This window comes from Musca domestica, unplaced genomic scaffold (genome assembly GCF_030504385.1).
Source record: "Musca domestica strain aabys unplaced genomic scaffold, Musca_domestica.polishedcontigs.V.1.1 2, whole genome shotgun sequence".
Lineage (NCBI taxonomy): Eukaryota > Metazoa > Arthropoda > Insecta > Diptera > Muscidae > Musca > Musca domestica.
In genome coordinates this window covers 28,365,827-28,389,874 of record NW_026712249.1, presented here as the reverse complement: position 1 = coordinate 28,389,874, position 24,048 = coordinate 28,365,827, and the positions used below count along the sequence as shown (strand labels likewise).

At 34.3% G+C, this 24,048-nt stretch overlaps 1 protein-coding gene across 1 annotated transcript in view; it reads right to left on the bottom strand.

Annotated features, from left to right (window-relative positions):
• Positions 1–24,048, bottom strand: part of LOC101896997 (Chitin binding Peritrophin-A) — a 126,951-nt gene that overhangs the window by 40,836 nt on the left and 62,067 nt on the right. The window contains exons 4-5 of the mRNA XM_005185031.4: positions 21,556–21,683; positions 6,751–6,893 (exon numbers count right to left, since the gene is read on the bottom strand). Of these exons, the coding sequence (XP_005185088.1) occupies positions 6,751–6,893; positions 21,556–21,683 (271 nt within the window). The remainder of the gene's footprint in view (positions 1–6,750; positions 6,894–21,555; positions 21,684–24,048) is intronic.

Here is a 24,048-nt window from a genome sequence, read left to right as displayed (position 1 = left end):
TTTCCCAAAGACCTATAATCTCTCAGAAGTGGCAAAAGATTAAAATTTATTATTGGGTTTTGACTGAAACGCATCTATATGAGATACAGACATTTGACTATATTCTTCAACGAAATAGTCAGAAGTGCGTCTTTCCTGTATTTGTGAATTCTCCAAAAAGTCACTGGAATGGACATTTTCGTATTTTGTCTATAAAAGTTGGCAAACTCCTTCACAGATTGAATATTTTTGGATGGCCATCCAAAATTGCTTGGCTTTTGCAATGTCCGGTAACCCCCATAATTACGACCTGCTGACAATGTTGCAGTTTTTTGGTCCATTTCAACCCCTAATTATATGGCTATCATCTCCAAAAAGAATAAGCTTTTATTCTGACCCTCATCTTATCTCCATGCAAAATTTCGGGCCATAAATGCGATCTGTATATGATATCCTGATATCCTAACTACTTAGTTTTGTTAGCTGTAGAAATATTTCCAAATGTTTAATTCAAAATGAAAATATGCCAAAAATATGACAAAATTGAAAAAATATGAGAAAATTTTACAAAATCAATATTTTCATCTTTAGAGAGACATTTTTATGCGATTTTTTTAGTCGTTTTTTCTTTCCTGCCAACAGGCCATTCTGAATTAATGAGAACTGTCGAAATCAGTTCAGCCGTTCTCAACATATAAGAGATTTTTCAAGCATATCTTCTTTGATAAACATATATATCGCACATATTTTGCTACATATCCGTTTTGTTGGATGTTAACATCAATGTAAAGATCAGAAGTAACCTTGTCATGGCTTTGTGATTTCCCCGGGATTTAAAATATTCGCGGTTTAATGAAAAATTTTGAATTTTTTCAACACAAAATATATGGTCTATTTTACCCGCTAAATATTATCCGATGACCACCCAAATGGGTAGGCTTCTTGCCAGCCCTAAACTCTAGCTACATGCGAAATTCCGCGTCGATTGGTCTATAATTGCGACCTGTAGAGCAAGTGCAAAATCAGGATTTTTTTCAGTTTTTGGTCCATTTCAACCCCTAAATATTATGCGATCATCACCAAAAGAAATAGGGTTCTATTCTGACCCTAGCCCCACCTCCATTTTAAATTTCGTGAAGATCGGACAATGATTGCGACCTGTAGAGTGATTACAAATTAACATGGACAGACGGACAGACGGACAGACGGACAGACGGACGGACGGACATACATAGCTAGATCGACTCAGCTCGGCGAGCTAGGAAGATCCATATATACTTTCCTATGTGGGAAATCAATATTTCGTGGTGTTACATAATTTTTGGCCCAATCAAACTTATAATACCCCCAACACATAGTGTTGTAGGGTATAAAAAGATAATTTCTTTCAAAAAAAAAAAAAAAAAAAAAAAAAAAAAGAGTTCGGCCGGGCCGAACTTTGAATACCCTCCATCATTTGGAACGAATTTGGAAATTTTCAAAAAATAAAATCTTTAAAAAAAAAATCTGCTAAGATATTAAAAATACCGAATATAGCCGTTATATTGGTTTCTATACGACGTGGATCTACATAGGCATTGTTTGTCATAAGTCATTTCCAAATTCGAACCTTGAAATAAAAGGTGAATAATGTAGCTAAAATCATCAAGATTTTATATATATTTTAAGATCTCGTATATAGGGAGTTACCATTATATCGGAGCTGTGCGAAGACCTGCACCAGCATAGAAGATTTTCTGTCACAGACTTTAGAATCCATTACGAACTTCAAATACGACATCTCAAACAATTTCGGTGAGTATTGTACCTAAACTCGTCAAAATACCGAATACAGGGAGGTACTGGTATAAGGGGCCTATACGAAGACCTGGAACTGCATAGACAATTTTCTGTCACAGACTGTAGTTCCCATTACGAACTCTAAATACGTAAATTGAAACAATTCCGGTGAATAATGACGCTAAAATCACCATAATACCGAATATAGGGAGGTACTGTTATATGGGGGCTATATGAAGACGTGAACCTGCACAGACAATTTTCTGTCACCGACTGTAGTATCTATTACGAATTTCAAATACCAAATTTGAAACAATTCCGGTGAATAATGTCGTTAAAATCATCAAAATACCGAATATCAGGAGGTACCGTTATATGGGGGCTATACGAAGACGTGGACCTGCACAGACAATTTTCTGTCACCGACTGTAGTATCCATTACGAATTTTAAATACCAAAATTTAAACAATTCCGGTAAATAATGTCGCCTCAGCCTCAAAATACCGCATATTGGGAGGTACCGTTAAATGGGGGCTATACGAAGACGTGGATCTACCATTTTCAATACCAAAAGTCCTGCAGATATAATACACATTTGAGTAAAATTTTATTAACCTACTTCATTTCGTTCGGAAGCTAGAGTGATTTCCACAGACGGACGAACATTGCTAAATCGACATTGAATTTTAGGCTGATCAAGAATATATATGCTTTGTGGGGTCGGAAATTTATATTTAGAGGTTTTACAAACGGAATGACAAACTTAATATACCCTCCATACTATGGTGGAGGGTATAATAAAATAAGATAACTAACCCATTTAATGGAGATTTCCATTTTTAAACCCTCCACCATACATAGTATGGAGGGTAAATTAAGTTCGTCATTCCGTTTGTAACTCATCGAAATAATCATTTTAGACCCAACAAAGTATATATATTCTTGATCAGCGGAAAATTCTAAGACGATTTCGTCCGTCTGTTGTTATCACGCTACAGTCTAAACGAATTAAGATAGGAAGCTATTTTTGACGATTTTACCCACATTTTCCAACGGAATTGTCTGAAAATCCACACAAGGAGTTCCACGTGAGTGCTTTACCCCCAGACATAAATCTGTCTATATAGCTCCACAATATCGTATATTCCCCATATATCAGCACCTTCCGATATTAGGTATTTTAAAGATTTTAACAGAATTTTCAATGAATTTTATTTTTTTGAAAATGTTCTAATTCGTTCAAAATGGTAGAGGGTATTCAAAATTCGGCCCGGCTGAACTTACTGCTTTTTTACTTGTTATAGGTACATTTTTAGATTTTGAAAATAATTGAAAAATAATCGGCCCATACAACTGATAAAGGAAGACCAATGCGATGATTTGGTCGGCTCCATATTATTCAAGTCTTGGCCACATAAACCACATCTTATTTAACCAAATAAATATTACCCCTACATCTTCTCATTCTTTAGCTACAATTTAAGTTTAATTTACATGGCCACACACACACCCAACAGCAATCAAATTAAAATTAAGAAATACAAAATTCTTTCAATTTGTTTTGAGCACCACAGAGTTAACCCAATTACAAAACAAGTTGTTGCCACTGAAGAATACAAATTAAACAATTTATTAGACTTAAAAGCATTTTAAATCATTTCTTGGTTTTTGGGTGAGCTTATAGGAAAAGATGGAAACAAAAAAGAAAAAGAAGGCAATGCCATTCATTATAAAAAGAATAAAGAAATTTATAAAACGAAATTCTTTAGCACTTCATGGTGTTGGTTGGTGTTTTTTTTGTTGTGATTTTTCTTACTTGATTTCTCGACAACTGTAATACTAGCTGAGTAGAAAACAAGGAAGTAAAAAATTAAAAAAAAAAAAATGCAAGAAAAAAGAAAAATATAGTAAAACTATAGATAACAACAGCAGTTCCAGCTCCAGTAGCAACACCACCAGCACCAGTAGTAGTAGTGTCTATGGTCAAAAAAACTGGAGTGCCACTAAATCATAGTTCTTTGAGGGTGTAACAGGCAACGAAAAAAAGCTACTCTCCCAAAAATTATGAAATATTTCATTCTTTAGTTATTTTTCGGTTGCTTCTCGCTTTTTTGTCTTTGGGTATCTCTATTTTTCTGCTTAGTTATTTTTATTTCTCTGGGACTTTTTGTTGTTCCTTCCATTTGAGCCGTTAAAAATGTATTTAATCATTTTTTAATATTTCTCTGTTTTGTTTTGATATTGTTTGGCTGTTATACGCTTGTTCATCGCATGGAAATGGCCATTCAATTTTTACTGAGAGCAAAAGCAATGGACAAAAGCTAACTTTATCTTGTTGTGTAGTATTTTTTTATTTTTATTTTTTTTTTTTTTTGGAAATAGAAACAGTGATGTCAATTTAGAGATTTAAAGCAGAAGTTATGTTTAAATTATGTCAACATGAAATCTGGGGTTCGCTGTGTAGTCCATTTGTCGGCTATACGAAAATTGATAAAAATTTTGATTTAGGCTTAATTTGGCATGAAAAATGAACACTTATAAAATTTTCTAAGAGGGTCGAGAAGCACGCTCAACGCCCTACTTAGGTCGAAAATCAATGCTTTTCTCTTCGATTTTCTTAATTGAAGGATCTAATTCATAGTTCAGTACATCAGTTCCTAAACGTATGATTGATTTCATATATTTAATATCACTCATACACAGATTTTTCATACAAAAGACCGGAGTCGTTCGATCGAATCGGATTGGCACAACTCTAGTTTTAGCCCATCCTAAAATTTAACCAAAACATCATTCGATTAATAGGACCAATTATTCGTCTGAGGGTATTTGAAGAACAATATCTGGCTTTTGAACCCTTATAAAGCTATTGCTCACATATCTTTGCTTGTACTCGACATTTTGGCAAATAAAATTCATTAGCACTACAAAAGGGTCAAAATTTTGAATATCCATGAACCTCATAAAACGTTAAATTAACATCTGATTCCATTCAAACTTAATACATCTGAATATTTCCATCAACACAAGATCTGTTATAAAGATGGTGGATGATCGGACCATTTCTTCTGGTACCTCCCCTACAGAGAGTATACAAAGACCAGTAATCGTGGATTTCTTATACAATTCTTTTAAATGACTCATGGACAAATATTCGATCACAAATATATCAATAGTCGACTACTTTTCAAATAATTTTTTAAATATCGTAGATTTTTTAAAGAATTTTATAAATGGCCCCTGGACCAATAATAATGAATTTTTGAAAGGATTTTGCCCAACAACCAATGTTTAGTCTTTCACGGATTCATGGTTCATGGATTTTTAAAGGACTAATCGTGGAATTTCCAGGATTTTTCGAAACTAACAATTGTGGATTTTTTAAAGAATTTTTAAAAGGTCGCATGGGAACAATATTCTTGGATTTTTTCAAGATACTTTTGAAGGACCCATAGATCAATAATCGTAGATTTTTTAAAGGACCCATAGACCAATAATCTTGGATTTTTTTAAGAATTTGTGAAAGGACCCATAGGACCAATAATCATTGATTTTTTAAAGAATTTTTGAAAGGACTCATAGGTCCAATAATCTTGGATTTTTTTAAAGAATTTTTAAAAGGACCCATAGGACCAATAGTCGTGGATTTTTTTACTGACCCATAGATTAATTATCGTGGATTTTTAAAGAATTTTTGAAAGGACCCATAGGACTAATAATCGTGGATTTTTTAAAGAATTTTTGAAAGGACCCATGAACCAGTAATCGTAGATTTTTTGAATGACCCATTTACCAATAATCGTGGATATTTTAAAGAATTTTTGAAAGGACCCATAGGACCAATAATCGTGGATTTTTTAAAGAATTTTTAAAAGGACCCATAGGACCAATAAACTTTAACTTTTTAAAGAATTTTTGAAAGGACCTATAGGACCAATAATAGTAGATTTTTTAAAGGATTTTGTCCAAGAACCAATAATTGTGGATTTATCAAAGAATTTTTGAAAGGACCCATAGGACCAATAGAATAAATCCTTCTATAAATATAAATTGGAATTGTTTTAAAGGACTTCAAGCCTAAAACTCGTGGATTTTGTAAGAACATTTTAAATATTACCTGAAAGAAAATCGATATTGCTCAATCACATCTCCCGTTGATTTGTATTAGTAATATATCTACAAAAACTTCCTGGCCAATAATGGTAAATTTTTATATATATTCACTGCTTCTGTAATTTATAAATTACACAAATCACATACATAAATTGGACCGAGGGTATATATCTGTAGGCAATCAAGTCGATTCCTTCCATTTTTTTATTTCATTAACGAGTTCTTAATCCATTTGATTTTACTCCTTTTATTTCAAAGAATAATTAACATCACTGTTTCATTCTGTTGACCGAAAACATTTTGAACAGCAGATAGTTTATCATTTTACTTGGTATTTACTAAAACATTCACACTCAGTTTTTCTTTCTGTTCCAGATTTTTGCATTCTCTCATTTAAAAATTATAGACTACTATTTCTTTTTTTTCTTAAGAATTATTGTTGTCACAATTTTTTAGAAAGCAAGATTCATATGAGTGACCATATTTAGTCATATTTTCTCCGCAGAGATAAAAACCAAAAATAATGGTTCTCCTTGGCGTATGAATTATGTGAACTGGTTAAAATAAATGCACGTATCACTCATACGCGCTATGGGTCAATAAAATGAAAGAGAAAAATTAAATCTATCATTTCAAAAAAAAAAAAAAAAAAAAAATATATATAAATAAATAAATAAAATAAAAAAATAAATAAATAAATAAGGTCATGTTTTTGTATAACAGTAAAAAAGTGAATACGATAGAAAAACACATATTCCATCTGTTTACTATTTTTTATTTAAAAAAAATCTTTGGTATTCACTTTTAAATCGTCATACAAAAACGGGTCTTTAATATAATATATAATAACACAATTTTTACATGAGAAAAACAACTTACCTATATTCATGTGACAAGAAGAAGGTACCACGAATGTTACAGCCATTGGGATTCTTACGTTTGCCATTGAAGATCTTCAAGTAATGGTCATAGTTGTTCAAGTTGACAGCACCATCGAATGTCAGCATGATCATTTGGGGAACCTGCAAAAAATTATGGAAGGAAATATTAAATACAGATAATTTTCGGTTCTGCAATGAAAAAACAAACAGCACCAATAGACAACCAAAATAAATCTTTATTTCATACGGTCAAAAAAGCACGAATTACAAAAAAGTAATAAATCTTTTTTTGGAACAATAATTTTATAAATTTCAAAAAAAAAATAAAATATTCTAAACAAATGATTTTTGGAGTAATCTAAAGCTCCCTCTAAATAAACAAATCTATGTATCAAATCTTGCGTAAAATATCTCAAAATATTGAGTACCTTAAAAAAGTTTGGCTTAAGAAGTCTTTTGAAACCCCATACTGTCTACTGTGCAGTGAAATTATAAGAAAAAAAAATAATTTTTAAAAAATTCACATTTATTAATTCATAGAAAAAAACTATTAAAAAAATGCTCCTTTATTAATTCATAAAAAAATAATTTAAAAAAAATCACGTTTATTAATTCATAGAAAAAGATAATTTAAAAAATATCCACATCTTCTAAGGAATTCCAAAAATAATTTTATAAAGTCCACGTTTTTAATGAATTCAAAAATAATTTTATAAAGTCCACGTTTTTAATGAATTCAAAAATAATTTTTAAAAAATCCAAGTCTATTCAGGACTTCAAAAATAATTTTTAAAAAATCCACGATTATTAAGGACTTCAAAAAATCCATGTTTATTAAGGACTTCAAAAAATAATTTTTAAAAAATCTGTGATTATTAAGCATTTCAAAAAATAATTTTTAAAAAATTCACGTTTATTAAGGACTTCAAAGAAAAATTTTAAAATATCCACGATTATTAAGGACTTCAAAAAATTATTTTTAAAAAATCCACGTTTATTAAGAACGTCAAAAAATAATTTTTTAAAAAATCCACAATTATTAAGGACTTCAAAAAATATTTTTTAAAAAATCCACGTCTATCAAATATTTAAAAAAATAATTTTTGAAACATCCAAATTTATTAATTGGTTGAAAAAAAATAATTTTAAAAAAATCCACGTTTATTAAGGACTTCCAAAATTTTTTTGAGGTTTTAAATATTTTTGACCTAAAAGTTAGTCGCCTTCGTCTGCCACAGATTTTCCGTGATCGTCTTTTCCTATTCAATATTGTATATTTTCCCTCATTCATCTAATTTCAATGCACATTTTCCTTTGTGTTTTTTCATTTTTCAATAAAAATTTTGCCATAATTTCCAGATCATTTGCTAAGACCACAATAACCAATAAAATGCCATTACTGCTCCATTACGTTTTCTTCGGTTATGAGATTTATTTAATAGACTTATAAATATTTAATTTGCTTTCTCAAGCTTTCTCAAGCTCTCTCTCTCTCTCTCTCTCTCTCTTTATCTCTCTTCTCTTTATTACGGACCTCGAAAACCACCATTGTCCATTCAGTTCAGGCAGCAACAACAAAACATAAATAGCTTTATTGACACAAAATGACGTCCTTTCAAGGAATTCTTGCAATTTTTGTCACTTTTTCCTTCACTTCACTTTAAGTAAAAAGCAAATCTAATCAAAAGAAAGGCAGCAAAGAAAGAAAGCATCTTGTAAAAATTCTTTTTTTCCACCAGATAGCATAAAACGTTTTCTTTGCAACAACAAATGAAAGAAAAAAACACAAGGGAAAAATCATCATTTCCATTCTATGGCTTGGGCGAAAAAAATCTCCAAAGAAAAGAAATAATAAACCGGAAAAAATATTTACATTTCTAGTCGACAAATAAGGGAAATATTTTCACTGTAACATTCAGGGGATGGCACGGCCGAAAGAGAGGGAGTGAAGAGGGAGTTAGGGGAAAAATGCACAAAAAAGCGAAATTGGAATGCAAAGTTCAAGTGGCGATGAAGGTGGCCGTTGTGATGACGATGAAGAAAAGTGGACCTCAAGTAATACGCGAAATGATACTTTCCATAAATAAATTGGGCCGAGTAGTGGTGGAGTAGCAACAGCAGCAGCTGCTGCTCACCAAGCATTTGCATTCACAGTCACTGCATTTAGCATAGAAGCAGCAAAAACAACAACAACAAAACCAACTTGCCCACCAACCTTGCTTAGGTGAAGTACGGCAACCAACAGAGGAGGGAGATTGGTAGCGGTGAAAGTGGTACTATTTATGTTGGCATTTGCCTCATAGCCTTATTTCTTTCGGATTTTTGTGCCATTTTTAGGATTATTTGTTGGGGGCAGGGGAGGGCTTCTAACCCCCTTCTACCCCTCTTTTACCCTTTACCATAAAAATAACTGCAATATCTTGGTTTATGTTTCAAATGGTTTGTTTTATGATTTTTTAGTTTATTTTCTCTCTCTCTCTCTCTCTCTCTCTCTCTCTCTTCCAGCTGTGGCCTTAAATCACATCCGACTAAGTCCTGGGAAAATATTTAGAATCCTGGTGAATATAATTTCGTATTTTTTTCCAGTCTTCGTAGATATTTTGACACTTGCCATGGATTTTTGAATAACATTCGATGTTATTGAACTGAGAGCAACTATTGAAGTGCATGAATAATAAGTATTGACAAATGGGGAGGGGAGGGGGTTAATAGTTGAATGAATGACTGAATGCCAGGATAAATGGATTGATGGTGTTCCATGGTTTGTAGTTGCTGTTTGTTGTTGCTTGAATTGCCGGATAGTGGACAGTCGATTGTTTGTTATGAATAGACGGATATTTAGTTGAATGGAGATTCGGAAATCGTCTTTTGTTTGTGAAATATTTTTTGGGGTTCCTTTTGTATTTGTTTAATTGTGTTCCATATTGAGGCCAATGGTGGGGAATAATGGGCCAGGGTTTGGGAAGGTGTGCAAAACCATCAAGGAAAGCATTAGGAAATTAATAGAATACTACAAAATAAAAATGTATGTATTTAGGAGGTGGATGTTAAAAACTACAGAATAGAGGTTTTTTTTAGGAAAATCGTTCTAAAACGGTGATTTACATTGAATTTTAAAAATTGGGAATGTTGGTGCATGACATAATATGGGAATTTTTATAAATAAACAAGTAAAAAAGCAATAAGTTCGGCCGGGCCGAACTTTTAATACCCTCCACCATATGGTACAAATTTGCCAATTTCCAAAAAAAAAATCCGTTAAAAATTCTGTTAAAATCTTAAAAATACCGAATGCTTATACGACGATGTGGACCTGCATAGGCAACTTTTGTCATAAGTTATTACAATATTTAAATGCGAAACTTGAAGAAAAATCTGTTTATAATGTAGCTAAAATCATCAAAATACCGAATATAGGGGGTACCGTCATATGGGGGCTATACGAAGACCTGGACCTGCACAGACAATTTTCTGGCATGGGCTGAAGTATCTATTACGAACTTCAAATACCAAATTTGGAACGATTCAGTTAAATAATGTCGCTAAAATCATCAAAATACCGAATATCGGGGGGTACGGTATATGGGGGCTATATGAAGACGTGGACCTACATGGCCCATATTCTGTTTTATGATGCAGTATCTATTACAAGCTTCAAATACCAAATTTGGAAAGATTCCGTTAAATAATGCCGCTTAAATCATCAAAATACCGAACATCGGGGGGTACCGTTATGTGGGGGCTATATGAAGACGTGGACCTGCACAGATAATTTTCTGCCTTAGGCTGTAGTATTTATTACGAACTTGAAATGCTAAATTTGAAACAATCCCGGTGAATAATGTCGTTAAAATCATCAAAATACCGAATATCGGGAGGTACCCTTATATGGGGGCTATATGATAACTTGGCCCTACATGGCCCATTTACGAACTTAACCTGCCTACTGGCAAAATACACATATGTGCAAAATTTTAGCCTTTTATCTTAATTTGTTCGAAAGATAGCGTGATTTCAACAGACAAACAGACAGACGGACATGGCTAAATCGAGGAGTTACAAACGGAATCACAAAATTAATATACCCTCCATAGTATGGTGGAGGGTATAAAAATAGGTAATATGTAGGATCTGCAAAATAAATGTTTTGTTTTTTTGTTTTAAGTCGAGTGTAGCTGCGCCTGTATAGCATGTACAGCCGCCCTGTTGAAAACGTTGTAAATATTTTCCTCTTCAATTTATGTGAATAAAACTCCGTTCATCATGATCCGAAAAAAAAAAACGGCCACTCCTTCTACTTTTTCGAAGAAAAATGGACAAATTATGCCTATGAACCAAAACCAGCAAAAAAAAATTGGTTCCTAACTGATGGGGGAAAGTTCCCCCTTTTACACATTTTTTTAAATATTCGGATTAAGATTCCTTTTAATCGGTGCATTTTCGGGAAAATAGTGTCCTGGGAAATATCTCGGACTTAATTCTACAGATTATTTTGGTCGATAAATTTAATCTTCAAGCGACACAACAAAAAAGTTGTTGCTGCTTTTTATCATAATATGTTTAAAAACTCCTTTTCAACCGGATCGTAGCAAGTCAAAATATGAAAGTTGGAGATGGTTTGGGAAATAGGTACTAAATGGTACTTAATTTGGTATTTTTGGTAAGTCTAAAATTTTGGCATTCGAATCGCCATTTGTGCGGTTTGGATTTGAATTTAGAAAAATGTACTTAAAAGTACGAAAAGTACTAATAGTATTAACTTTGGTATTTGGGGAAGGAATAGAGCTGGAAATCTGAAATTTGAAGTGAGAGTCGTCGATGCTATGCAGGATCGGCAAATTCTAAGAATTCGTGCACCAAAATTGCTAAAAATTCACTAAATTTTGTACCATTTGGAATTATAAGAACGGATAGAGGTAAAATCTTGCGATTTGGTATGAGAATCAATTCTTGGAAATGGGGTTAATGTAAGGCGAAGGTTTTAAGAAGACGTACTAAGTATAAGAACTTTAATAAATGGTACTAAATTTGATGGCAGGAAATGTTGGTATTGGGGTCCCTATAGGTTTGTGATGAAGAGGTGGGTTTGGAAATGTATACTACAAACGGACGAAAAGTACTAAATAGGTACTGCATTAGGTACAATTTGGTATTGGGTGAACAGATAGTGCTTGAAATCTGAAATTTCATATTAGGGTCGATGTTTATGTGTAGTCTGGACATATGAAGCTGGTTTCGGAAATATATATTAAGTGTGCCGACTGTAGTAAATGGCACTAAATTTGGAACAGTTTGCTTTTAGGTGATCGAATGAAGCTGGAATTTTGAAATTTTGTATTGGGCTCCCTGTTGGTGGTAGGCTTGTGATAAAGCGGTGGTTTTGGAAATGTGTACTACAAGCGCGTGAAAAGTACTGAATAGTACTATTTTTGGTAAAATTTGGTATTGAGTGAACAGATAGTGCTTGAAATCGAAAATTTGGTATTAGGGTCGGTTTTTGTGTGTAGCCTAGACATACGGAGGTGTTTTCGGAAATGTGTACTATAATTGTACGAAAAGTACTGAATGCTACTAAATTTGATCGTGGTTGAACGAATATAGCTGAAATCCCGAAATTTGACATAAATGCCACTGTTGATGTCTGTGGTTAAGATATGAAGCTGTTTTCGGAAATTTTGTACAAAAAGTACTAAATGATACTAAATTTGGTATTGGGTGAAGGAATAAATCTGAAATCCCCAAATTTGACATTAGTGCCACTTGTGGTGTCTATGGTGAGGATATGGAGGCCTTTTTTGAGAATGTGTACTATAATTGTACAAGAAGTGCTAAATGGTACTAAATTTGATATTGAGTGAGTGGAAAGGGCTAGAATTCTCAAATTTAATATTGAAGTCTCTAATGGTATCTGTGTTTGAGATTTGTGATTCATTGATTTGGAATTGGGTCCTATATTTGTACTAACTGTACTAAATTTGGTATTAGGGTCGCTGTTCATGTGTAGATATATGGAAATGTGTATTGTACTAAAAATCCCGAATGGTACTATATTTGGTATTGGGGAAATGGGTGCAGATAAAATTCTGAAATTTGACATTTAGATTACAAATGAAATCTGGGCATGAGATTTGGCAATGGTTTGGAAATACGTCCTATATTTGTACAGGATGAGAAAATATTGCAACAAAGTCAAACGCCATTATTTTTACATTTTTTTTAAATTTTATTGAACGAAAGCAAAAAATGTCGGAAATAGCATTAAATTTTAGAATAAGTTTAGATTTGTTCGAATTGGTCACCTTTGGCACGAATTATGGCCTTCAAACGGCCAATGGAACCGACACAACGTGCCCGAATGTTGCTCTGTGGTATTTTGTTCCATTCCCGGCGAAGCGCTTGCTTGAGGTGATCGACACTTTGGTATTTTTTAGTGCCAACCTTGCATTCCAAAATACTCCAGACACAATAGTCCAACGGATTGGTATCCGGAGATTTTGGTGGTCATTGTGCGCTGGAAATGAAGCGAGGAACCTCATTTTGTAACCATTCTTGGGTGGCGCGTGCTGAGTGCAATAATGCTGAGTCCTGTTGGTATGTCCAAGGATTGCCCAAGGCTTTAATACACCCTCCAGAATATTTTCGCGATAATATTCGGTATTTATTCTGATGCCACGGTCGAATAATACGAGCGAAGAGCGACCATCGGCTGTTATGGCGACCCACACCATTACCATGGCTGGCGCTTGAGTGGCCAACCGAAGGTGCACATTTTCAGCTAACCTCTTTGGCAAGTAAAGACGATCATTTTGTTTGTTAACAAAGTACTGGACAACGAATGTTTTCTCATCGGAGAAAACCAAGTTCGGCAGTTCACTACTTTCGGCCAAGCGAAGCAACTCTTTAGCTCTTTTGAGTTTATTTTATTTCTGTTGCGGTGTAAGATCTTGCACTTTTTGGAATTTCAATGGCTTTACCCCGATTTTATTTTTCAATATTTGCCGAATGAAATATTGCGATGAGATATGTTCAGCTCACGAGCCATTTTTCGGCCACTGCGACACGAGTTTCGATTAAGTCGCTCCTTTACTTTTCGAACCATTTCTGCTGATGTTGCTGTTTTCTTCCGTCCACTTCCTCGACGTCGGGCTACGCTATTAGTGTCACGATAACGAGCGATGGTACGAGACACAAACGATTTATTCACATTTAAATGCTGGAGTGCTCTAATGTTAGCCACTTGTGGTTTTCCAGCCAAATATAAAGAAATCACACTATCGCGCTTGAATTCCATCACGAATAATTTTTTTCCGGGAAAATTCTCATTAAAATGTTTTTCTTTACGCTTGTAAGCAATATAATGACCTGTCGTTGGAATAATTTTAACAATTGTCGGACTAGTGGCTTAGAAATTATTGCTGTCTGAATTTGGTTGCATTTTTTTCATCTCACTCTGTATAAACTTGCATTTCAAATTTTATCAAATCACAATCCCCATCAAATATTTCTCCAAAACGAAACACATACATATCTATCTCTCATTTTTACAAATAATTATGCAAAATACCAACACAGATATCTCTCTCGGGAAGGTTTCGATGTCAACCACATTTTTTTCAAATGAAAATTTCAAAAACACACACACACATACAAAAAATGCTGAAAATATTGCATATCTTTGGGGATTTGATATCCTTGATATCTGTGATGTATGACGGTTACGGAGGTGGAGGCTGATGTTACATTAAATAGTATTAAAAATCATTGAGGTGTTAATTTAAGTAATTACCTGCTTAGCTGAAAGTGGAAAGAAACATGGTTTGGTGGAGGTTGGTGTTTTAGCGAAATCACATTTCAAAATCAAATAATTACCACCAGCAACCCATACTCGGAGATGGCATGATTTTTTGCGTATTCATATTTCAAGGTTTTAAATTTGATGGTTTAATTAGAAATAAGTTTTTAATTAATTTAACAGTAATTACAACAATGTGGTGTTAAAAGATAGCTGTTATTAAAAGATATTTATAAGGCGAGGGTAGTCTTTAAAATAAATATTAAATTTATTTTTAATTCTCCAGACCCTTATTTTATGCTTGAATATCGAGTTTTAAGTATTTTTTTTTTTTTGGTTTGCTTGCCTTTTTGTTTATGCTTTTCATTATGGGTTGGAATATGTATTTCCGATTAAATTGATAATTTTCACATCAGTTCTTTTTAGCTCCGAAATTCCATCTATGTCGGGTTGTAGGTTTTTGTATGAGCGAAAGGAATGACAATCATCATCGTCATTCCTTTCCCTCATACAAAAACCTACAACCCGACATAGATAGAATTTACAAGTCCTTGTGTGTCAATATTTTTGGTAAGCTTTGTCTTTAAAATTATGACATTACCTCGATATGGGGAAATCTAATAGGCCATTTGGACAAAGAACATGAGATATAAAAAAATACTTTTAATTAAAATCGTAAGATTTTTTTATACCCTCAGTCATATGGCTAGAGAGGGTATATGTATTATTTGATACGGTCAAAACGTGCCTAGTCGAAATAACGGTCTTAGACCCTAGGTCTCTTTGGACCAAATCCGTTTCAGAACATTTGGAGTCGATCTAGCGATGTCCGTCCGTCCGTCTTCTCGAAGGGAGCATCCGATTTGGTTCATAATTGGTACATCGTAATATTTTTGTCAAACATAGATCGAGTTCGGATATGGACAATATCGGCCCACTCCTTCTGGTACCTCCCCCACAAAATGTCGAAATTTTCAAAAAATGTATTTTCTGCATATAAATAGAAACGATGATCCGATTTTGCTCTAACTTTGCAAATCCTAATATTTGCTTCAGATCTAGGTCAGGTGCAAAAAAGGATAATATCGGTCCACTCCATCAAGTACCTTCCACACAAAGGGTTCAAAATTTAGAAATTTTGAAAGTGTGATTTAAGAGGCCGATTGTGTTCAAATTTCACATTCCATTTAGATTCCATTTAGACTTGGCACATCTGAATATTTCTATCAACACAGGATATGTTATAAAGATGGACCATTCCTTCTGGTACCTCCCCCACAAAGAGCCAGAGTAACCAAAACGCTCAAAGAAAGCGAAATAAGCATCCAACTCTCTTCAAATTTCACACATACAAACATTTTTGCTAACACAAGATCTGTTGTGAAAAATACAGAAAATTGTCTATGCAGGTCCACGTGTTCGTATAGCCCCTATATAACGGTACCTCCCGATATTCTGTATTTTGATGATTTTAATGACATTATTCACCGGAATTGTTTCAAATTTGGTATTTGAAATTCGTAATGGATACTACAGCCGGTGACAGAAAATTGTCTGTGCAGGTGCACGTCTTCGAATAGCCCCCGATATAACTGTACCTCCAAAAATTCGATATTTTGACGATTTTAGCGTCATTATTCACCGGAATAATCGGTACCTCCCAATATTCGGTATTTTGATGATTTTAATGACATTATTAACCGGAATTGTTTCAAATTTGGTATTTGAAATTCGTAATGGATACTACAGCCGGTGACAGAAAATTGTCTATGCAGGGCCAGGTCTTCGTATAGCCCCCATATAACTTTACCTCCCAAAATTCGGTATTTTGACGATTTTAGCGTCATTATTCACCGGAATTGTTACAAATTACGTATTTAGAGTTCGTAATGGAAACTACAGTCTGTGACAGAAAATTTTCTATGCAGGTCCAGGTCTTCGTATAGGCCCCATATATCAGTACCTCCCTATATTCGGTATTTTGACGAGTTTAGGTAGAATACCCACCGAAATTGTTTGAGATGTCGTATTCGACGTTCGTAATGGATGCTATAGCCTGTGACAGAAAATTGTCTATGCTGGTCCAGGTCTTCGCACAGCTCCGATATAACGGTACTCCCTGTATACGATATTTTGATGATTTTAGCTACATTATTCACCGTTTATTTCAAGTTTCGAATTTTAATATGGTAATGGCTTATGACAAACAATGCCTATGTAGGTCCACGTCGTATAGACCTTACATTAAGTATTTTTAAAATTTTAACAGAATTTTTTAAGGATTTTATTTTTTGAAAATTTTCAAATTTGTTCCAAATTGTGGAGGGTATTCAATGTTGGGCCCGGCCGAACTTACTGCTTTTTAACTTAGATGAAACATGAAAATGGAATACTTCGATCGACTATATCTGGGGTATCTCACGCACATTTTAAGATTTTCTACATCTTAAGATTTATATCATATTTATTTAGGTCCGATACGAAATGGACAATATTGGTCCATTCTTTCAAAATCCACTCCAAAATATTTTTAAATAATCGAACATTGGCTGAGGGTGGTATACGTCTGTCGGCAAAACCGACCGACACTTTTTTACGTGTTCCACCAATATTTTTCCCACATTTCTTCTTCTAATCCCAATTAAATTATCTTTTCCACATTCCCTAAAACTATTCCATATTGGTTTTCAGGTCTTTATTTTGTATTTAGATCAGTGTCCTTTTGATGTTCATAGTTTTGCCATGTGAAAATAAATTTCCCTTTGCATTGTTCATTCATTCGTTCAGCAGCAACAACAACATCAAATAACCCGAATAACAAATAAACATAAACTTTATCGAGTCAATGAAATAAAAATGGGATAATGGACAAAAACCAAAAGAATCAAATATATGACCACATAACCTGGCAAAAAGTGGATACGAGGGTGGTTAGTTCTATCGCTGGATAATAGGAGAATAAATTCTGGCGACTTATATAAAGGTTATTTTTTATGGATATAAAATCTTTGTTCAGAAATTCCTCTATGTTTAAAAGGTCGTCTATGTTTGAAAGACCTTTAGAAGAAAATTTCATGTGTGGTATACTTTCTTTATCAGAAGGCCTTAAGAAAATCTTCTTCTATCTTCTATGAAAGTCCTCAATATCTGTTTTAGACGACATTTCAATGACATTTCATGCAATGTTTTCTATCTTAAGAAAATAACCCTCTAAGAGGTCACACATGTATTTCGAATTTTACTATATTTTGAAGGCCTTACGAAGTTTTTTTTTAATGCCAACAAGAAATGTTTAAGATCGAATGTATTTAGAAGATATCAGAAGCTCTTCTATGTTAAGAATAATTTCAGGAGACTTTTAAAAAAGCGTTTAGAATATCCTCTTAAGGTTTTTTGCGTTTTAAATGTATAGAAGACCGTCTTTCATGTATAGAAGACATTTCGATGGTTTATATGTTTGAATGAATTTCAAAAGATCTTCTCTGTTAAGAATGCCTTAAAAGGGGGGTTTCGTACAGGGGCACTTAGAAAAAAGGCCGTTCCATTAACAAAAAATGTTTTGGGTCCTCTTTAGAAACTCTTTCATGATCAAGGTGTTCGAGGTAAATACGACCCCTTGAGGATCTTCTATATTTTTGAAGAATTTTATAAGGTCTTCATTGATAATAAGAAGAATAAAAGGCCTTGTAAAGGTCTTTGGCACATTGTAAATATATTTAAAGTAACCTCAGCTCAGAAGACCAAACTACCATTTCCACAAAGGAGAGTTTAAAAAAAGAAAATTTTTTTTTCAAAAATTGAAGTTATAATAAAGGAAGATATGAGTTTCGGATTTTCAAAAGTTTACAACGCAAATTAACCTAAATTGTGGTGGGAATTACCCTCCCTTTCCAATTTTTAATATATATACCTTCGAAGAGGAACATTTTGATTGTACTTATAAACTCCCCTTTAACTAGATAGTAGCAGAGCAAAATATGCTACAAATTTATTTGTCATGAAATTCGATGCTATGTCTCAGAATATATCTAAACTCCAAATCGTAGTCAAATGCGAGGAGATCACAATTATTAACAAGTTAAAAAGCAGTAAGTTCGACCGGGCCGAACATTTAATACCCTCCACCATTTGCAACGAATTTGGAATTTTTTAAAAAATAAAATCCTTAAAAAATTCTGTTAAAATTTTAAAAATACCGAATATAGCCATTATATTGGGGTCTATACGACGTGGACATACATAGGCATTGTTTGTCATAAGCCATTACCATATTCAAATACGTCAAAATACGTAATTTGAAAAAATTCCGATGAATAATGTCGCGAAAATCATCAAAATACCGAATATCGGGAGGTACCGTTATGTGGGGGCTATACGAAGACGTGGACCTGCATAGAAAATTTTCCGTCTTAGGGTGTAGTATCCATTTTGAACTTCAAATACCAAATTTGAAACAATTCCCGTGAATAATGCCGCTAAAATCATCAAAATACCGAATATAGGGACGTACCGTTATATGGGGGCTATATGAAAACGTGGACCTACATGGCCCATTTACGAACTTAACCTGCCTACTGGAATAATAAACAAGTGTGCAAAATTTTAGCCATCTATCTCAATTCATTCGAAAGATAGCGTGATTACAACAGACAGACAGACGGACAGACAGACAGACACACAGACAGACAGACGGACATGGCTAAATCGTCTTAGAATTTTACGCTGATCGAGAATATATATACTTTGTTGGGTCTGACATGAGTATTTCGAGGAGTTACAAACGGAATGACAAAATTAATATACCCTCCATAGTATGGTGGAGGGTATAAAAACAATTTCAGGGTTGCATTCATACTTTATATGATTTTATGCTAAATTTTCCTACAGAGCATAGTTTTAAAAGGATGACGTCAAGGACAGAATTATTCTTCATCCAATTTCATTAAAAGTCACCAAGGAAAATAAATCTCTATTTCCATATCAAGACAATCGTTGCATCAATGCTTTCAAAAAAGCGAACATATTTCCAAAATGTTTTAATCAATTTTTTGGCCTTGATTTAGCCCGGTCCGTTTGTCCATATTCACGCTAGAGTCAAAACGAATGGAGATACGAACCTAAAACTTTGCACAAATAAGCCTTTTGTCTTCAAGATGGGCTGTATCGGTCAACGATATCGTATAGCGCCCACATAACGATACCCAATATATTCGATATTTTGATGGATTCTAGACTCTTTTTTCAATGGAATTTTCAGAAAATCCACAAAAGGAGTTCCTTCTGAGTACTTCACCCCTGGAAGAGAATTGACTATATAGATCCACGATATCGTATAGCCCCATACAATCAGCAGCACTATTCGGTATTTTGATGATTTTAGCTAAATTTTTATACCGCAATTGTTTCAAATTTCAAGTATTTCAAGTATTTGGATCCATATCTTCATTTAGCCCACATATAACGGCAACGGAATTATTTCAAGCTGGATGAATTTGTCAAATTTTGTATTTAAAGTTCGAAATGGGTACTACGGTCTATGGTGACTTATAATGAAATTAGATGAAGAATATTTTTTGACTTTGGTGTTATCTTGCCAGAATGATGCTTTGTTGGAGTTTGTTGATTTAACTCGCAAAAAGTACGACTTTAACCCTAAAATGTATTTTTAATATTTATTAATTCCTGGCGTTTAGGTAAGATTTTGACATTTGGCCGCTTCTAGGACCTATGTAGAATATAATGACAAATAATCTTGTAGAATATTTTGTCTTGCCAGGATCCCTATTAATGGACTTTTAACCATATTTTTAAAAAAGGACCAAAAAGACCCCTTTGTTGACTCGCATTTTCGACCTAAATATTTTTCATGTTTTTGCACTTATACTTACTCGTATAATCTACGGATTCCAAGGTTTATTAATGTTAAGAAGGAGGAAACTAGTGGAATTATAAGGATACGAATTTTAGGACGAGAAGTTTCTGTATATAAAGAAATCTCGCATTTGTAGCCTAGGACTATATTTGTGGCACATACATATATTACAGTTCAATATCTAGTTCAGAAGTATTTTTCTCGCACTTTCCCATGTACCAATACTGTGCGTTGGAAAGTCCACTCGTTTTACTTTTTTCTACTCAAAATTATCAAAAATTATAAATTCAGTTGGCTTTAGCTGGCTTTTACGAAGAAGCCAGTCGAAACTTGTTCCATGTGTTCTCACCTTTAGTAAGTGGTATTCTTTAAATTTTGCACTTATCATGATTTATACCAAAATTAATACCGATTTTGGATCTGATTTTCTTAGATCTTCCTGATAGAGGATGTGAACTTTATTGACTCTAAGACTCCTACAAAGTATATAACACTTACAAAGCCGAGACACTGTCCAGATTCGGAATGCAGATTTCGAAAGGGTATTATACATTTCAAAACTCGGTATATGCATATAATCATTGGCTGAGGTTGCAAAGCTATCGGTAAGTCCGATAAATTACTTTTTACTTGTTATAATGTTTTCCCTACGTTTTCAAACCTCAATATATAAATAACGACCTTCCTCGCCACACAACATAATATGTATAACAATTGATGTCATAGCGCATGAAGAGAAAAGCAGGATAAGCAACAGTCTTTCATATGGAACATTTCTTAGTCCACACTTTGTGTGTGTGTTTTTGTTATTTTTTGTTCTCCTACTTCTTTTTCCTTATTTATAGTTTATTTTATTTCCTTTGCTTTATGCAAACGCATTTCCATTGGGAGCAACAAAAAAAATGTAGAATAGAATATAAAAGAAGCCTGACCGGAAACCATGTGGCAGGAGAAGGCACACAGGGCGTATTCCTATGGACTGTGCCCTGCCATTTCTTTGCTTTGCTTTGGTGGACATAAAACTCTTTGGGGAATACATCTACATCTTGTCTTCTTTGGCGGGGTACATTCCCGAGCTTGCACACTCAGTTACTTTCGTTTTAGTTGTTGCTGTTGTTGCTATTGTTGTATTTACTTACATTATCCGCTTCTAAACCACCGGGAATTTGTGTGCCATCCTTGGAACAGAAACAGTATGGCAGTTGACATTCGCTGGGATCGCATTTTTTTGCTTTATCAGCAGGTGCTTCGGTAATGGTTGATGGTGCTGCAATGAAAGGAGAGGGCAAAAAAAAAAAAAAAAAGAAGAATAAAAATAAATGCTTGTACGAAACATTAACCAATATGTACAGATGTAGTTGGCTATTGTATGAAGGAATGTGGGTACAGAGAATGAAAAACGAAAGATTTGGAACTGCTGCCGAGAGTCCGGTGGGAGATGAACTATGTGTATCTGTGTCCAAAAGTATTGAATTGAAACGGATATATATAAAAAAAGTTTGTTAAAGAAATTTACATGGATATACCGCAATGCTGTCAATTTTGGTAATAATTTAATAGAATAACAAGTAAAAAAGCCGGAATGAACTTTAAATACCCTCCACCATTTGGAAGGATCTTGAAAAATTTCAAAGGAATCCGTCGAAAAATGCCGTTTAAATTAAAACCGTTTTACGAAGAGGAGAAACTGCATATACAGTTTTGTTTTGTCATAGGCTGTAGTACCCATTAAGACCTTCAAATACAAAATTTAAAACAATTCTGGTAAATAACATCACTAAAATCATCAAAAAACCGAATTTTGGGAGGTATCATTATATGGTAGCTACACTAAGACGTGGACCTACATAAGTATTTTTTATACCCTCAGCCATATGGCTAGAGAGGGTATATATAATTTGATAAGGCCCAAAATCGTGCTTCATCGAAATAACGGTTTTAGACCCTAGGACTATTTGGACCAAATCCGTTTTAGGACATTTGGAGTGGATCTAGCGATGCCCGTCCGCCCGACTCTCTGTCTGGCTGGTGCGCACGATAACTCTCGAAGGATGTATCCGGTTTGGTCCGAACTTGGTACATCGCAATATTATTATCAAACTTAGATCTAGTTCGGAGATGGCCAATATCGGTCCACTCCTTGTGCTCCAACTTTACAATTCCTAATATTTGTTTCACTGCTAGGTTCGGTGCGAAAATGGACTATATCGGTTCACTCCATCAATTACCTCCCTCAAAAAGGGGTCAAAATTTTAAAAAATTATACCCTCAACTAAAGAGTGATTTGTTAAGAGCTTCATAACTTTTTAAAAAAAAAACGCATAAAATTTGCAAAATCTCATCGGTTCTTTATTTGAAACGTTAGATTGGTCCATGACATTTACTTTTTGAAGATAATTTCATTTAAATGTTGACCGCGGCTGCGTCTTAGGTGGTCCATTCGGAAAGTCCAGTTTTGGGCAACTTTTTCGAGCATTTCGGCCGGAATAGCCCGAATTTCTTCGGAAATGTTGTCTTCCAAAGCTGGAATAGTTGCTGGCTTATTTCTGTAGACTTTAGACTTGACGTAGCCCCACAAAAAATAGTCTAAAGGCGTCAAATCGCATGATCTTGGTGGCCAACTTACCGGTCCATTTCTTGAGATGAATTGTTCTCCGAAGTTTTCCCTCAAAATGGCCATAGAATCGCGAGCTGTGTGGCATGTAGCGCCATCTTGTTGAAACCACATGTCAACCAAGTTCTTTTCTTCCATTTTTGGCAACAAAAAGTTTGTTAGCATCGAACGATAGCGATCGCCATTCACCGTAACGTTGCGTCCAACAGCATCTTTGAAAAAATACAGTCCAATGATTCCACCAGCGTACAAACCACACCAAACAGTGCATTTTTCGGGATGCATGGGCAGTTTATGAACGGCTTCTGGTTGCTCTTCACTCCAAATGCGGCAATTTTGCTTATTTACGTAGCCATTCAACCAGAAATGAGCCTCATCGCTGAACAAAATTTGTTATTTAAAAAACGGATTTTCTGCCAACTTTTCTAGGGCCCATTCACTGAAAATTCGACGTTGTGGCAGATCGTTCGGCTTCAGTTCTTGCACGAGCTGTATTTTATACGGTTTTACACCAAGATCTTTGCGTAAAATCTTCCATGTGGTCGAATAACACAAACCCAATTGCTGCGAACGGCGACGAATCGACATTTCACGGTCTTCAGCAACACTCTCAGAAACAGACGCAATATTCTCTTCTTTACGCACTGTACGCATTCGTGTGGTTGGTTTAATGTCCAATAAAGTAAACTGAGTGCGAAACTTGGTCACAATCGTATTAATTGTTTGCTCACTTGGTCGATTATGTAGACCATAAATCGGACGTAAAGCGTGAAACACATTTCGAACCGAACACTGATTTTGGTAATAAAATTCAATGATTTGCAAGCGTTGCTCGTTAGCAAGTCTATTCATGATGAAATGTCAAAGCATACTGAGCATCTTTCTCTTTGACACCATGTCTGAAATCCCACGTGATCTGTCAAATACTAATGCATGAAAATCCTAACCTCAAAAAAATCACCCTTTATAAGGCTAGAGAAGGTATATATCATTTGGCAAGACCTAAAATCGTGCCTCA